The 18,159-nt window shown below is 40.8% G+C and overlaps 1 protein-coding gene across 1 annotated transcript in view; it reads right to left on the bottom strand.

Moving 5' to 3' along the window:
* axin1 (axin 1) overlaps positions 1-17,082 on the bottom strand; it is a 23,219-nt gene extending 6,137 nt beyond the window's left edge. The window contains exons 1-9 of the mRNA XM_013909030.1: positions 16,890-17,082; positions 13,891-14,862; positions 8,165-8,305; positions 7,464-7,560; positions 4,886-5,023; positions 1,193-1,716; positions 940-1,104; positions 514-753; positions 29-112 (exon numbers count right to left, since the gene is read on the bottom strand). Coding sequence (XP_013764484.1) covers positions 29-112; positions 514-753; positions 940-1,104; positions 1,193-1,716; positions 4,886-5,023; positions 7,464-7,560; positions 8,165-8,305; positions 13,891-14,786 — 2,285 coding nt within the window. The 5' untranslated portion in view covers positions 14,787-14,862; positions 16,890-17,082. The remainder of the gene's footprint in view (positions 1-28; positions 113-513; positions 754-939; positions 1,105-1,192; positions 1,717-4,885; positions 5,024-7,463; positions 7,561-8,164; positions 8,306-13,890; positions 14,863-16,889) is intronic.
* Positions 17,083-18,159: the final 1,077 nt, after the last annotated feature.

Here is an 18,159-nt window from a genome sequence, read left to right as displayed (position 1 = left end):
AGCTATTTGTGGAACACAGTGGACGTACTCGGGCTCGGAGAGCTCGCTGAGCTGAGGGAACTGTACGGGCCTGACTGCTGTGCGATCCCTCTGGATCACCTCCAGCACATACCTGAGAGACCAAAAAACCCAGGTGGTTAGACACAGACCAGCTTAAAAAAAAGAAGAAAAAAAAGAGGCGCACGGGCTAAAGATTTTCACTAGATAACAGGGAAAGGGCTGGCTTTCTCTTTTGTGGCTTAACTAATATATATAAATTACAGTCTGTGACATTCAAACCCTTTTCAAACCATTTACACAAGCTTGTCTGTGCCTTTTAAATCTCTTTGTATTTCACAATATATTTGAGATTTCTATCTGCTGACAGCCAGCAATGACTTAGCTCCAAGAGCTGAAGAGGGGAGCAATTGTCACAAGTACGACAGAGCAGGGTACAGATATGGCAGAATATTATATTCTTTGGAAAAACTGAAGAACTAAACAAGTGGACATGAGTCATATCTGTTCTTTTACCTTTGCTTAGGCTGCAATGTTCCGGACTTCATCTTCTCCTCCTCGAGTCGCCGGCAAACCTCCTCCAGCTGAATGAGGGGGCTGGGAGCTGGGTTGGGCGGCATGGTGGGATCCTGGATGAAAGGGTGAGACGGCTGCACACTGTTCCGCAGCTGACCACTGATGCACGGATGCATCGACCCCGTTGAGCCGAGGCGGGATCCCTCATGTCCAACAGTCCTTTTGGACCCAGTGGTGCTCCTATGATAAAAAACATATCAGCAATTTATTTAATAAAATAAAGAAACATGCTTATTTTAGCATATTTTAGCTTTACTTGTGCACTGGTGACATAGTGGCATGAGCACATGTCTAAAATGTTTTAGTTTTATTTAATTAAAAAAAAGGAAAAAAATTTATGTTTTCTAATAAAAGGTAATGACTGACCCATATGGGCTTCTCTTATGCTGAACCATTTCTTTCTGTCCTTCCATCAGCCACAAAAGGATCTTCTGGTTTTTCTCCATCTCCTCTCCAGGCCCCGGCATGTCATAAGGCCGCAATTCCTCACCTCTCTTTGATGCTCTTTTACACTGTGTGCCACCTCTCCCGCTGCAAAATAGAAAATAAATAACTGATAAGTAGAAAACAACAGGTATTTTTCATGTGTGAATTCAGTTTTTCTTAGTTTGTTCCTTACATGTACCCTGCATAGTCCATGGGGTTGGATCCCATGCCATCTGCATAGCTGCGAGACTTTGATCCGTAATGACTTGACTCGGTGCTCCAGGGAAAGCTCCCATGCACATGCGTGACTAAATCAGCCCCCACCTGCTCTTTGGGCTTGCCCACGCTTGTGTGGTGGCCATGGTGTTTGTGGTGGTACAAGTGGCTAGTTTCTCCCTTGAAACCGTGCCTGGATGCATGTTTACCCTGGCCTGGCATCCCAATCCCTTTTATCCCTGGGAAACCGTCTGGTGAGCGCGACTTCGGAGAATGACGGCCGGTTCCCGGCGACTGGCAGCCTGGGGTCTTCATGACTCGCTGCACGTGGTCGTCCAAGATGCTCTCTGGGTTTTCTTCATGAGCATCTCCGACAAAAGGAGCGCTGTAGGTGTTGTCAGCATAGCGAGGGTTGTAATTCTGTGAATAAGCACCAGGGGGGAACCTGTGACTGGATAATGATGTTGCTGTGGCCATCATGACTTCGTCAGCCTCCTCTTCCTTTAGCACAAACAAATATACGCACAATGTAAAAGATAAAACCTTGAAATAAAAATCTAAATGAAGATAAACACAACATATAACACAAAGAAAACACAAAAAAGGCTAACCTAATTTATAAATAATGTATATATACTCGTAGCATGGATTACAATTTCTTTGCTATATTTAAATCATATAGCAAAGAAATACAAAATATGTAAATGTGCATTTTATTTATTCACCAGCTGTGTTCCATGTGCACTATCAGCACAACTGATGCTATTCCACCAGGCTGCAGCTGCAGTACTTATTTCAACCTGAAGATGGCAGGTTTAACCTTAAGTTGAAATGTGTGTTCTCCTTCTTAATGCAGCAGTTTGGAGACAATCTATGAATACAACCGTTTCAGCATCCAAATAGCATATTTCTGTGGCTTCGTGTCATGACAAGCAGAACTGCTACAGCTCGAGCGCTGACTGACTGGGACAAAACTCTCTGACAGACTCGTCTCCAGGGGGATTTAAAGGGTGGGGTGCTGCAGGCTTTCATAATAGGTTTTGATAAGCAGGCACTGTAGGAAGTGCAGGACGTGCAATGTTAAACGGAAAGAGTGAACGGAGAATGCCAGTCAAGAACTGCATGGTCATGTTGTTATTCCTATATGGCCCAGGATCTCACGCCTCTGTTAACAGAAATACTTTATTCTAAATGAAATACTGACATAACAAACTATCATAAAACATTACTAGATTTTTTTTAATGGAAACTTCTAGGAGTGTAATGTCTCTAGAAATCCACACTTGAGCTCGAGCATTTTTATTTGATACTCGTGGTTGAAAAAAATAAATCCCTATCAGAGATTACCGATCATGACAGGATCACGAATGATATATAATTTCCCCTCTTCTAACTTGTTTCCACATAATCCTTGATGTGAATGATATTTTAGCTTAGCACTAGCATGCTTCACTACTATACAATAAGGCCCCGTGGCTATTTAAACGAAGCAGCATTACGCAAAGGGCAGATTTACATGAGCACTTTAAAACTATTTCTCCACCTATTCAAACACATGTTGTTTACACCAAACCAAAATGAGCACCTATTTACAACAACGGCTCTTGACTTGTGGTTAAAACTGATGACACAGTCATCATGTAATCCTGCTGCCCCCTGTAATCTCAACAGTCATGCCAGTAGGTTGTCCAGGGCGACAGTAAAGACCTTAAGCATTCAGTTTCACCCTGATAATAATATATTCATCATAATTTCCCGGGGAAATTTTGATAAAGAGAAAACATTTTATTGTAGGTGGAGAAATGAGCACCATACGCCTTTTATTTTGCCTCCTGTATAAAGGTGGGAACATTTTGGCAGAGAAAGAAGGTAAAGGGGAGAATATGTATATATGGAAAGACAGATTTTACTTTTCATTTTTAACCAGCACAAGCTCAAACCTTTCATGCCAGCTATGTCAATAATTAAATCAACCTTCAATAGATCTCCACTTGTAAACATGCCAAACCATCTTTTGAGCGCTGCCTCTGTGCTCGCCATCCTCTTACTCCAACTGTGTGAAAAGGAAACTCAGCCTGTTCATACACGCAGTTAACTTTCTCATGCCCACGGCTTTCTTAGATGCAGCTGTATTGCAAAATATGACCCATGCAGCCAAGTATTTTTTGGCAAGTTTTTAAGTAATTGATGTTTCTTTACATCTCCGCGTTCCATCCGGATATCTGCGCTAGCCGAGCCCACAAAATCCACACAGAACAATGAAGAAGAGACGAGCAGATATTTCGAGGAATCAGTGAGAGCCCTGCTCACGATCTTTTGCCGATAATTTGCTTACTCCGTACAATAATTACATTATGTGAAGTCCTAATCAAATTTTGTGCAGAATGCATGACGGAGCTGTGGAAAGCTGAAAAGTTGCATTGTCATGGAATCAGATTTTGGATTTTTTAACAAGATGGCACACCCTTAAAAATCTAATTTTATGCTACAGACACCATAACTATATCACATTTTACTGCTTCTGATATCCTCATTTACAAGCTAAAACCCAAGCTCACATTTCCAAAGTATTACTTGATGAATGGCGTCCTCGCCTCCCGTTTCTACAGGCCAAACCTTCAGCTGCGTGATGGCACCTTCTTTCCTTTCATAGCTACCCACATAAATTGCCTGCCTTGAGACTTAATACTTGGCACCGTACACTGAGGGAGATTTCATTTGTGGTTTCAGGAACCATTTCATCAACATTCAAGTGACATCAAACAGGCGGCTCACTGTTCCAGGCTTACAAGTGGCGGCATGTGCAGGTGCTCCATCTGATTCACAGACAAAGCCAGATTGCTGACAGGCCAAGGACAGAATTCTCCAAGTGATTCATAATGTTTTTTTATTCCCTATTCAAATGGTTGGCCTCATTAATTTCATTAAGGCCAGGTGGATTTAAGTCTCCTTTGTTACTGAAGACTTAAAGCTCAACGGCCGAGCACACACCTCACAGTCTGGCTCAGAAATAAGCATCGGTAGAATCTACTGTTACACTTCAACCAGCAATCTGCTTTTCAATAAGCTTTCACAATCTATTCAAGTATTCTTTTATTAAAGTAAACCAAACTTAGTAAATTGGGAAAACAGAGCTCTTTGATTTTACCATTTGCACTGTGAGGACTTTAAATGTGATCTTTAAAACCAGCCCTTCATGTTGCAATCACAAACAGTCTCTGACTCAAGCTTTGCAAATGAAAAAATGTTTTAAGTTTAGTTCTTTAGGTCACTGTACTGCATTTTTCATTATTAGCTGACATATTACTGATGATATAGCAAATAAAAAAGAATTGTTCCTTTGCCCCAAAGCATTTTTAACTTTAGGAACTCATATTTTCATTTCCCCTATCCCCTCATCACTAAAATCCTTCAGTTGTGTTACACAGTAGTAGCAATATTCAGCTCCTAACACTTCCTCACATGACTTGAATGTGTAACCAGTAGCTCTGCACTGTTGAGACTATATTAGAGGTCATTCAGTGAACACGTGGTTCCATTCAGCCTGAACCTCTGTAGAAACCGCTAAAGGATGCTTCTTATTCATATAAATTAGCCAGAATTAACAAAATACAGCTTCTGATTGTTCTTTCAATAGTATACGCTTCTTCAGAAAACAGAGAGAACATACCAACTGTACTCTCTTCAGTCGTTCCTCTAGTTTCTCCTGAGCCTCCCTCTCTTTCAGTACGCCCTCCAGTCTCCTGATCAGCTCTGCAGCAAACCTTTCTGGCTCCACGTGTATATCCTTTGGAATCCGGTTTGGGCGCTGGAGAAAGAAATGTCAAAATGTAAGCACTGCTGCATTACTGTCAAAGCCACTTCAGCAGTCCCAGGATGTTTTCCCACCTTGGCCTCCAACATCCTTTCAGCAATCACATTAAAGTGCTTAAACATAAGCAGGAAGACATTAAACTAGATGGTGTTGAGTGTTAAAAACACCAAAGGGATAATAAATTTAAGTATTAGCGAATGTGCCACAACTTTACCACTAAATATCACTAAAGCTGATGGGCTTTTTTTCAGTATGCTTCATTCACTGCTGTAAAATACTCTTAACCTTGCAAGTCTGAGTATTTGCTCAAGACTGATTGGTGTGAACCATGAAAAACTTTAAAATAAGTATTAACAGTAATTATTTCTGAAGATGTGGGTTTGCTCCCCAGCAGTAGGGACTCACCAGTTTGGTATCTGAATCATTTAGTCTTCAATTCAGTTAATATTTCATTGACAAGTGTCTTGCCATATTGTACAAAGAACTTTTACAGAAGAATATCAGGGCAGCACAACCTTAGGAGAGGTTGACTAATGGAAAAAGACAATGACAGAAAGAACATAAGTATGAATGGTAAAAATACAAGAAATGACCAGACGTTAATCTTATTGAAGTTTTAAGGCATGAACTAAAAATATTAATGATAATTTTAATGAGCTAAAACTGTTTTGTTGGAATAAAATGGCACAAAATTATTGTTTGTGCTGCTTAAGGAGGTTCTCTGACATAAAAGTAAGATAAGATAACTCTTAATTGTCATTGCACAGTAATACCTCGTACAATAACACAACGAAATTGGAAAACTGTCCCATGTCGGCACTAAACACAAAAAAAACCACAACACAGTAAACCTTAAAGTGCAAAAAAAAGGTATGAATAATAAATTAAAGAATGAATGTTCATTGTGCATTATTGCCGCCCCACAAAAATAGCTAATCAGGTCAGCTGTTAGCACTGATTAGGGCTATTGCCCTACAACAGGGCAATAGTTCATATATTTAACTAACATAAAGATCAAATCACATTTTCTCATAAACACAGTTATCTTAGAAATACATCACTTACATTATTTTACTTACTTACATTGTAATACATATATTTGATAAAGGTGTCTTTGTTTGTGAGGACATAAAGAGATTTAGACCAGATTTAATAACGGCCTCATTCTACAGATATGTGACAAATTCAATTTAAAGCAGGAATGCTTGGTCCCTACAGTGAGGGGGATCCATCAGAGCTGTTATGCTGTGGGAGCATTTTTCTGGCATAGCTGGGCCCAACTAGACCCCTGCTTTTCCGGGTGTTCGTCTTTCATGTCTGTCATGATGGAAGTAGTCTGCTGAATTGAAAGACAGTCATGCGTAGGTCTTGTGGGGGTTGGGATGAGTATCAAAATGATGTAAAACATATGCTACTGCTTTTACCATAGGCATATTTAAACCTTGTTAACCGACTGCAGATTTAACACACCACAGTCACAAAAACTCTAAATGGAGGCTTTGGGAGAACTGTCCAGTAGAGTTCCTGGGACCTCGAGAATTAACACCAATGAGCACTAAAGCTGTTGTGCCAGCATCCATTAGCCCAACACCTTAGAAAGACAGTTAATGTTGTTTTTTGTCCTTTTAAATAAGGTTTTAAATAATATTAAGTACTGCATGATTTCCTTCCACTTTTCCACCACTTCAATTTATTTCCTTGTTTGATTGCTTTTTTAGTGTACCTACCTTTAAGTATTTGTATGTTAATATAATTACATTGTCATTTCAAATAAAATAAATTCTACTGAAATTCTACTTAATTACACAGGAACTGCAACTTTAGTCTTGGGTTTTTTTGTAAAGTGTACAATTTCTTCTCCTGTCAGTGTATGCAATTACACTGCAATCTTACCTATTCAAACTGTGCCCCCCGATTTGAATCCAGTAAGTGCAAAAATAACTTGACAAGAGACTCTTCTTTAAACATATTTAAAACATAATCTCTGTTTTTTCTTATTAAAAAAAACTGAAGAGTAATTTGTTAGGGGTAGAGATTTGGGCTCTTCTATATAGTCAATTCTTACATCTTAATGAGAGGCTGGATGAGGCATTTTAATTTGACGCTTTACTCCAAGGCCTAATTAGAGCTCGAGTTTCCTACCAAGAGAGAGCAGGAGCTGCAGAGGGAGGCATCAGGCTGTCACAGGGAAAGGTTCATGTCTACTAGGCTTCAAGCGCACGCAGCTTAGGAAAGCATCAAGCTGCATTTAGACAGACTACTCTTTCACCATCAGCTATTCTTATACTCCATCATCACAGGACCCCGCGACACAGCAGAGCTTAAATATGCACATCTCCAATGGCGGAGCAGAGAAAAATAAGCCAGGAACCGACAGCTAAAGGTGTCGAGGCAGAAATGGAGAGAAAAGGGAAATAACCCATGAATAACTCACTGGAATATGAGGTAGTGGCACTAGCCCATTTGCTCTGGCACTTTCATGCATCTCGCGGCGATGCTGCTTGCGGTATCTGTAGGGTGGAACCCCATCTCTGGAATTAAACAAAGACATTTTCATAAAACATGCTCATGAATAAACAACAGAGGCAGCTTTGAAGTTGAAAGCTTTTCACAGGATTTGTGCCTAAAATGAACACCTAGATAGTGATTCATTAGTAAAGCAGGACAGGTATGCTCACAGGCTAATAGTGTCCCTTCTGCACAAGCGGCGTTGTGACATATAACATGCAGAAGAGTGTAATTTTATATGATATTACTCATTCTGGGTTTTTTTTCCTGTTCTGGAAGTCCTGGGTCAGTTAGCTGATAACAGCCTCTAATCCATTCAGCTTCAAAAACATTTTTGTGCAGTTGTGCATGCTTTGAAGCTTCGTTGGCTGAATTCCCCAGTGTCATATCTGCAACTAAAAGTCTTTATTTTGCATATCTTCATTCAAAAGCACACAACTGGCTATGACTTAAAAACACTGAAATCCAAGTTGCACTAAAATATATACTATTCCCACATATAATAGGATCCTGTCTATTTTATTGGTGAAGGTAAAACTGTCATTCCCCTAAAAGTTGTAACCTGCATAGCCTGTTTTAACTGGTACAACTGTGTGTGAAATGTTTGGATGAAGCCAAAATACATACACACTGCTGTCTGTAAGGGAAATGGTGTCTGCGTCACTGGACATGCTCTGTTGCTCACTGTCATTGGCGCTGGTGGCAGGAGCCATAACATGGCCAGTGTTGACGTAGTACGGGTTGATTGTCTCCCGACATGGTGCATGCCTGGAAAAATGAGGGGAAAAAAAGAAAGAAGAAAAAAACAAAAAACAGGACATGGTGACAAAAGGGTAACAAACAGAAGTAGACCGAGATATGAAAGGCATCCTCAAGTTTTTTGGATGATTTCTAAGGTAGTTAACATACCAACATAAACAAGATTAGAAATGCTACATCTTGTAAAACACCAGCCTTCAGGCCAAGAATCAGTTGAACTGAGTGCATTAATGAGAAGTCAGTTTTGTTTTGTTTTTTGTGCAGTATAGGCAGCAGTGTGCTGTCTTCACGACTTTGAAGCAAAGAATAAAGGAGCAGAGGACATACAATTTGCATATAAAAACAAATCAATACATGAATGAATATTTGTTGATTGATTGATATTTTATCTTGCTTTTTTTTAAACTGAGTTTGCCTCAAAGTAAGGATGAAGTAAGCAGGATGGATAAACTCATGTCACTACATTCTGGAGTTTATTTGTTCCTGCTATTTATTTTCTGTAACATACTTGTTTAAATGTTTTCCATCTGTCAGAAAGCTCTATTATGATAACAGAACCTGCAGCTCTTGTAGCTGGATGAAGATTTCTATCTTCAACCACAGGAATGAGGATAGGAGAACATGAGAGTCCTTCGATTTAATTCTTCAGATTTGCTTAATTTTTTGCCATTGTTGGCATAAGTGAGATTGGATTTAAGTTCATATAGGCCCACTAATTATACACAACTTAGGTCGTTTGCAAATACTATACGGTGTTTTCCCAAGTTTGACAGTGAGCCTAATGCTAGTTTATATCAATCCCCTGACCCCTCCTGACCCCTCGTGCCACCTGACTGCCAGTGATTCACATCTGAAAAATGTCTGGCACAAGGAAACAGAGGCTTCAAAGGCCATAAACAGCCATTAACTGCGAGTTATGAGAGACTCTGTTTGTTCATACAGTGTAAAAGGTTTTTATCATGGGGCGACCATGGCTCAGGGGGTTGGGAAGCGTATCTGTAACCGGAAGGTCGCCGGTTCGATCCCCGGGCTCTCTGTCCTGGTCGTTGTGTCCTTGGGCAAGACACTTTACCCTACCGCCTACTGGTGTTGGCCAGAGGGGCCGATGGCGCGATATGGCAGCCTCGCTTCTGTCAGTCTGCCCCAGGGCAGCTGTGGCTACAACTGTAGCTGCCTCCACCAGTGTGTGAATGTGAGAGTGAATGAATAGTGGCATTGTAAAGCGCTTTGGGTACCTTGAAAAGCGCTATATAAATCCAATCCATTATTATCTTTTTCATTTATTTTTTTGCTGCTGTAATATCCTGTCACTCGCACTTCTATCTCTTTGGCATGGCTTACACAAACAGGCTCTCAACCAGAGTAAAGTAAGAGCAACAGAGAGCAAGAAAGGCTAGCAACAGCATTTTTGATAGCATTTCAGCATGTAAAATACCCTGTGACTCAAATGCCCTGTGTGCCCTGTGGCTCAAATCAGAGTCACAGGGCATTGGGGCCTATTCCAGCTGTCATAGGGCAAAAGGCAGGGTACAACCTGGACAGACCACCAGTCCACAGCAGGAACACAGAGATGACCATTCACGCTCACATTCACACCTACGGACAATTATAGGATCACCTTACGTGCATGCTTTTGGATAGTCGGGGGAAGCTGGAGTACTTTGGGAGAACACAGGAACTTGGAGAACATGTAAACTCCAGATGGCCTGATCAGGGATCTTATTGCTCTGAGGCAACAGTGCTGACTGCTGCACCATCATGCCATACTCTTCAAATTCAATACCAGAGTATTGGACAGTCAAATGTCAGACACATCCAGATGCAATTTTTCCTCATAGATTTAATGAAATTTAGGGAAACTTCTTTTAAAACCTTTTACATTTTTAGAAAACATTTCTATAAATGTTTTTCTGTAACTGTGAGACACCTGCTGCTGCCTATCTTGGCCAGGTCTCCCTTGAAAAAGAGGTTTTTAATCTCAATGGGATCTTCCTGGTTAAATAAAGGTTAATAAAAATTATACATGCAAGACATCAATACTTTCTTTTCAAATTGCAATTTCCTGAAGTCCTTTTTTCCTTGTTAAGAGCCAGAGTTCAAAACAAAATCACTGCACTCAACTTCATTAACATTTAGCTTATAAATATGTTATAATTATGAATAATTAGAACACCAGGTTAGCAAAGGGCTAGTACAAGTATTAAAATTGCATTCTATCAAAACCTTTAAACTGGTAATTGTGGAGTATGTGGTAACATTTTTGATACAACTGAAAGAAGAAAAGGTGTTATCTGTTTACTGGTTTCTTAACCCACCACCTCTGTTCAATGATAGTCATTCACTGGGTACATAGATGCTTTCTTTAAGGCCAGAGTATTTCCGGCCCGATTGTTGCTTTTCTCGCCACTGTAACATTGTCTCAAATTGCAGTATTCTCCTGAATGATAGGTGTCGCAACTCAGATAATACTGGCACATAAATACTGATATACAAGGAAAATAAGCCAAAACCAGAAGCAAAGATTTGACTTTTTGTTTTTTTGCAAAGTTTTCGCAAACTCTCAAGTTTTCAAAACGTTGCAAAATCTTCCTCTGTATATCTGTAAGTCTCTGAGCTTCTGTGCTGGAATATCATTAAAGTGGCCGTAAAAAACCCGACACGATCGTACACTCGTGTCTTCAACCCAGCTTCGGCACCCGGTTTCAAAAACGGCGAGGTGCACGACCTGACTGGCTGAAGCGCCACAAAGATTTTGGCATGCAACACACGAAGCTATGTCAAAATCAGCACACGACACCCGCGATAATGAGCGTAGGGCCATTAGTCGTATCAAACCATCTCCGTCACCGAACACTGAACACTCGTCTCTTCGATACATTCAGGCGTAGCTCTCGAAACGTGCATTTCAGCATTCTTTGCCAGCCAGGAAGAAAGCATGGGTGGCACTGGCAGTTCAAGATTTTAACTTGAAAAATGCAATACAGTATCTCAGTATCTCTATCTAACTTACACAATATAAAAATTGTGACTAATATTATTATTATTCCATGTGCAACTCAACTCTACTTAAGCCTGGTGATTGTTGTGGGGTGGCTTTTAATATTACTCAGAGGCAACAACAACTTTCATTGAAAATAACAAATATAGTGAAGTCGTGCCTTTGAAATATAACTTTAACTTTAATGAGAACAAATCTGACTCGTTCACATTGCAAAAATCTCCCAAAACATTAATGCACATAAAGGCTATTCTCTTTCAAGTCATCTCATTTCTTAAAGCTGTTCTGAAAGACTATTTAATGTCTCTTGTTGCCTGTCTCTGAAGAGATCTGACAAAACTGCTGTAAAATTTAGTTTCACAAAAACCCAATGGGTGATGCTTTAAAAATGAAATGCTTTTTTGTAATTCTGGCCAAATGCTTGATTGCTGAAATAATGATGTGGAAATAAGCTCACAAGTGTGTTTCAATCACAACTTAAAACCTCTTTATCAGTTGCCGTGTAGATTTTCACCAGCAAACGCCCGAAATGCCTGCGGCAGAAGCTTTTTTTTTTTTGTTCCTTTCTATATTTTGGATAAGATTTCAAACATTCATATCCTCCAACAGAGCCTTTTGCATTCTGCAATCTGCAGATATCAGCTAGTAAGAGTCTAGGTGCCCACAGTGAACGAATTTGGAAAGAAAGGGTAGTAGTCATGCTCACGCTGTTTAACTGACCAAATGATTTCTTCAGTCACAGATACATAGTACAGGGCTGTGTTCAATATTGCTGCAACAGAGAACTTTCTATCTGTAAGGTATTCTATGTTCGTCAGCTGATGTAAATTCCTGTCCCCACCATCATACCGCTGCTACTGCAGGAACAGAGGTCAAACATGGCAACATTTTTGTAGTCTGACAGTGATGCAAATTGAAAATTATACATAACAGCAAATTAGGCAATTGCGTTAAAGTCTTACAATGTGGCTATTTACGTTGTAGCAATAACCGAACAATGCTACAAGTGCTCCTTGTGAGATTTCAACAGTGACGCACACCAAACATGCTTCTGTTGGCAATTTTTACTGCAAGAGTCCTTAACCTTCTGCTGAAGCCGTAGCCTTAGTTCACACTAAGTTTTAGAAGTTGACTTCCTATCAGCCCTTGTAACAAAGTTTCTGTTTCTAAGCGGCTTTTTCTTTTAATTTAACAGGATTATAATTTCCTTTGCCTTTGAATCATCTAGATCCTGGTCTAAATACTCAGAACCTACCAAAGCCAATAAAATATCACTTCTTTCTGCCAGTCTCTCGACTGCTGTATGTTGGAAAGGTTCCATGCATAAAATATCACTGAGATCTACCCACATATATCCAGTACATTCTGTAATATAACCAACCTTAAACCAAAGTTTTCTTTCCCTTCATACAGCTCCGAGCTATTAATTATTATCACTATTATGCATATTTAAAAATCAAGGAAAAGATTACCAACAACCTAAGGCCAGCCTATACAAAAAAAAAAGAACAAGAAAGAAATCCAAGTGTTGCATCAGTGAAGATTTGTCTTGTTTGATTAATCAGACTTGGTCTTCCGGGGCATTTCCAGTTCACTCATGCAGACATTACCAAATATAACAGCACATAGCTATAGGTAATTTAATAAACCACCAGTTCTGTTCAGCTGTTAACAATGCAATCAGAAATATCAGCACTGGAATAAATACTGTGAAAAACAAGAGCATGTGCAGGAGCATGACAGGCAAACACAAAACAGTACACCTCGACTCAACACTTGACTGGCGCTAAAAAGCCAAGACTTTGTAGACCTGGACATTGGTATGCAGCTGATGTGCTTCAGAATACAAAAAATGAACTTTGTCCCAATTCTACATAACACATTCCACTTTTTATTAGCATATTTTCTTTGACTTTAAGCTGCACTATTGACCATGTAATGTACTGAAAGCTTGCAGCAGATGTGTAAACTGAAAAAAGATCATATAGGATTGTGCATTCCAACATGTCATATTGTTGTGAAGATTTTAATATTTTTGTGAATTAAAATTCAAAAAGGATCCCTACTTTAAGGATCTATTAACAGCCCTGGCTAACAGTAAAAAAAAATGTTTGGGAGCTCTAGACTAAACAGTCAAACAGGATTTTTGCAATATTTTATTATGGAGCCCTCATATACAGAGGAAAGGGAAGGCAAAGATTACAAACTCCAGGGTCAATGATTTCAGGAGAACTCCTCCTTAAACAAAATCATTGTTTGACTCTTTCAATACAAAGTCTGTTCCAGTGCCTAAGCAAAACACATGATTATTAGAGTGCCCTCACAAGCACCACAGAGATTTCTGCTGCAACCTCCAAACAGTCGGTAATGCAGCCTTATTATCTTCTGAGATTTGTTCACCACCATAAGTGCAAATACTTAAAACTCTCTTCACACACAGTCTTTGCCATCTCCTGAGCTACACTCACAGTCACATCAGCCCAAGTGCTGGTGTGCAGTTTCAGGGCTTTTTTATTTTTCTAATTCAGCAGTTTTCAGAGGAATGCTGTGCAGCTAAAACTGAAGTGAAGCTTTTTCGATTGCTCGGAGGATTTACCTGTACTCGTGACTGTCCTGGAATCTTGTGCTGTTGGCAACTCGTTGCTGTGCCGTCTCCATCAGCAGCTTCTGAGTCAGACGGCTGCTTGGCGTGGGGTCGCACTCAGGCAGCTCCTCTGGTCCTTGGTCGCATCTCCATTCCTCATACTCCTTTAAAGGTGGTAAATAGCTCGATAGCCCCTTTCCATTGCCAGAAACCGAGCTTTGGTCACTGTACAACTTTGGGCTTTCACCCCCTGTCCGTGTGTATTCCAAATATAGGTCAGATTTAAGGAATAATGGATAGGTATTTTCCTCCATCATAGTCTGTATTTCAGTCTGAGCCTGATCAAACATGGCAGGATCAATGTGAAGCTTCATCACACAGTCTCTGATGAAGGACTTTGTAGCTGGTTTGATCTGTCTAGAGACAATCCCATTGTTGTCCAGGATGTATTTTTTATATATCAGCTTTGCCAGTTTCACCTTCTTCTCCTCAGTAACCTCACTGGCTTCAAGTTTCCGAAAACCACTGCAGGCAAACCAGAAGTCCAACATATCTGCACATTCCTCTTGCTTGAGGAACGTCCTAAACAGCAGGATGCCATCCTGGTCATCCAGGAGAGAATGAAGAGATTCCGCCCACTTTAAGTAGGGTGGTGTTGGCGAAGCGCTGCCCTCCGGCTCGTAACCCAGGTCCAAGTCAGATCGCCTGGGTGTAGCCACAGACGGCTCACATTTGAGGCTCTCATTCTTCGAGGAGAAGCTGAGGTTGCTGTGCTGGCGACCATCACTGCATATGAGCTCTCCTTCTTCACCGGGGACAGGAGGTCTGGGAGCATCCTCAGTGAAGCTGCCTCCTAGGTCTGCTAAGTAGCCCCGTTTGTCGCTTATGCTCATAGTCCCAGCATCCATATACCACGTCCCCGTAGAGCCCACACTGCACAACTATTCGATCCAGAGTTCTACTTATGCCACTGCAAAAGAACTCCTGCAAGGAGGAAAATTTATAATGAGATGCAGCTTCAACACGTCATAGAAAGGCAGTCTTTTGCTACTCAGTGACAGGGCACTAACAGTGTAACATTGCTCTGAGGTTTTTACAATACAATTTATTCCACACTGAGAAATTCACAATCAATAGAATACCAATCTGGTTTTTGGGCTTTTTCTTTTTGTTTTGCTGGATTTTTTTAAAGCAGGTAAATAAATATCACTTATTTCTGTGTCAGCTTTTGAAAACTACTCTAAAGCCCTAAAGCACATTGATCTCACATTTGAGTCATGTCCAATAACACACCCACAGTAAAAATCAGTACAGCGGTACTTTATAATCAAAAAAGCGTAAAGTGAAAGAAAAGCATTCATGCGCTAGGATCAGATATTCGACATACAATCTGCAAACCTGAGCAGAAATCGAAATCTACAGCTATTAGGCCTTTAATATGCGCCGAAAGTCTAGAGGCGTATTTTTACTAGACAGCAGTATGAATACAGTGTAGCAAATGCATATCATTAGCTCACACATCTATTCCAGTTTCATTCAAATTAGTATTGGAAGGGTGAAAATTCACTTGGGGTTTACAAAATTAAATTGATAATGAAGCAGCCCAAGTCTATTTCCCACTAGCTGACATAGCAGTACTGCAAATGACACATTCTACATCCTTATGCCATATTTTCGTTTTATATGATACCCCCTGGTGTTAGGGAAGGACCTGGGATGGTGTATCAAATGATTTTAGGGATCAAGGACACATCTTAGTCTTTGTGTAATAACCAAGTGTGCTGCTTTTTTGCTGAGGAACGACACCGTAGAGCCCGGATCTCCACCTCTACGCAGTATGGACTGCTTAGCTTATGGCTAAGCTTCCCAGATACTGTGTCAGGATTCAATTTAAGGTCTAATGCAGCCACAGCTGACCCTTTAAATTCACATATCCACAGCAGCTCCACTACATATCCACTACTTCTTGACAGCTGCAAGCAGATCCAAATCACGGGTAGAGAAGCTGAACGCAAATAGCCCTGACTTCAGCCTAAATCACTTCCCAATCGAAATCCCAGTGCAGCCTACTTGTTGACTAATAGGATTAAATATAAATGTTGCCAAATTATGATTTCAGAACAAATGACAGGTGGGTTTACTGTAGCAAGATCACCCTTCCCTTTAGGGCACACCCACTCTCTTGTCTGGTTCAGTACTGATACAAATCTTTTCTTTCTGATTGAACAAAGGCTGTATGAAGACAAAACTGGCAGCAGCGGCTCTGCTCGCTGCAGAGCCCTGGAGTGTGAGCAGCACGTGCACTGTGCATCAGGCCAGATGTGCTGGAATGAAAATTAGCCCTCCCCTCCAAAAAAAACCGAGCGTTTCAGGCCTATTAACGATGCTGGTAGGAATAAATCACCCGGGCAAACTGCTGCTACCTGTAAAGACGATGCATCCGCGTATTAATATATAAATGAACGCTTCTGTGCTCTCAGGTGTGCGGCTCCGGCGGAGGTATATTTAGAAGGGATTCCATACAATTTCCGCCGGTCAGAGTCGAGTTAAAACAGGGGGGGAAATGACCCTTTTTTTCTGAAACCGTGTCAGTTGGGTTGTTCCTTTGAAGTGAGCCTCTCATCACATCCATGTCTTGGCCTCTCCAGAATGAGCAGAACGACAGCGAGTGGGGGAGGGGAGCCAGAAACAAACTCCACACACACACACACACACACACATAGAGGGAGAGAGCGAGCCAGGCCTATCAGCAGCCGACCGACAAGTGCACAACTTTGTCACACTAATAATATCTGTGGTGTACCCGCTAACAGCTGCTAAACTAAACACACAGCATAAGCACCCGTAAACATTTCCCCTACCGTCAGAGGACACAGAGGGAATCCCAGCAACCATTTCCGAACACATTTACAATCAGCAAAGCAAAGCGATGGTATATTTCCCCCCCGATTACCGCAATCCCAATCTCTGAGCAAGGGGGGAGCCATTAAAAAAAGTGACATATACTTAACCGGTGAAAATCTTTCTGCTTGCGAGTGCATCGGGCTATCGGACCGACACGAGTCCCAGCCGACAGTGTCATTGTTGCGAATTGCAAGAGTTTAAAAATAACAAAGAAAGCAGTCCGCTCTCCGCTTCTCCATGGCTGTCTCTCACTGTCTGTATGGAGCTGAGGCTACAGGAGATGATGCACAGCGCCTCGCCTGTTCACTTCACAAACTGCCGGTGTTAAGCTTCGGTACATGTGGTACACCGATTTTTCCTCTCCACCCGCCTCCTCCTCCCCTCTCTCTCTCTTTCAAGTGGTGAAATACATGAAAATTCATGCATAATGCACAGAAATACGACATAACAACACATTTAAAAAGTCAACCTAAAATAAAACCGCAGTGCAATACGACTGATTAACTGCTACACACATCAGCATCACTGTGCACATTAAGCTGAAAAGCCGTTTTTTTGTTGTTCACATCAGATCTACAGCCAGTATGATAACCTGTGATGTCAGCGTTGCCCTGATTTTTAATCCCTGGTATATATAAAGATTCAAAAATGCTCAAATGTTTACCTTAATGGGTTTGAGGAGCCTTATTTTGTCAGAGTGTGTCTTGCCAGGCAGAAACAATGACACAGACTCAGAATGTATCCACAAAAGACACTAAAGAACTTCTTCAGAGAATGAGTAGCACTTATCAGCAAGAGTAGACTACACTTCAGAGCAGGTTGGGCAACCACTTGTTTCGGAGTCAGAGAGTCTACAGGTTTCATTCCAACCACAGACTGCACCAGATGACTTTACTGATTATTCTACAAGAGCCGCTTTGATCAGTTAAAATCAGCAAGGGTTTACTCTTCCTGTTATGTGCTGCATTCAGGCGGCCTTTATCATAAACTTTTACCACCAGGAAGTTTCGCTAGAACATCTGATAAAGCAGACATCAAACGTACCGGTACATAACACATAATGATGAGGCCATCAGCTAAACTTTAACATACTAATAGTGTAAAAACAATGAATCTGGCTGGCCTCATTATTCATGACACAAAAAAATATGGTACATTTTCTGTGTAAATGCAATTTTTGCAAGTATTTTTAAAGCAACTGGGATAAAGAGATCTTGTTCGAGTGTCTTTATGAAGAAAACTGAAATGCATGAATTAACAAATATAATAAGCAGTTTACAATAGCCAATGTGCAGCTGCTGCCTGATTGTGTCATTTGAATTCCTCAGCTGTCACACTGTTTTACTGAGCCTAAGATGTAAAGCTAGTGGGACACTA

Source organism: Pundamilia nyererei, unplaced genomic scaffold, assembly GCF_000239375.1.
Source record: "Pundamilia nyererei isolate P.nyererei 1_Seehausen unplaced genomic scaffold, PunNye1.0 scaffold00018, whole genome shotgun sequence".
In the NCBI taxonomy this organism is placed as follows: domain Eukaryota; kingdom Metazoa; phylum Chordata; class Actinopteri; order Cichliformes; family Cichlidae; genus Pundamilia; species Pundamilia nyererei.
The sequence above is the reverse complement of the archived record's forward strand: the minus strand, read 5'-3'. Positions and strand labels throughout refer to the sequence as shown.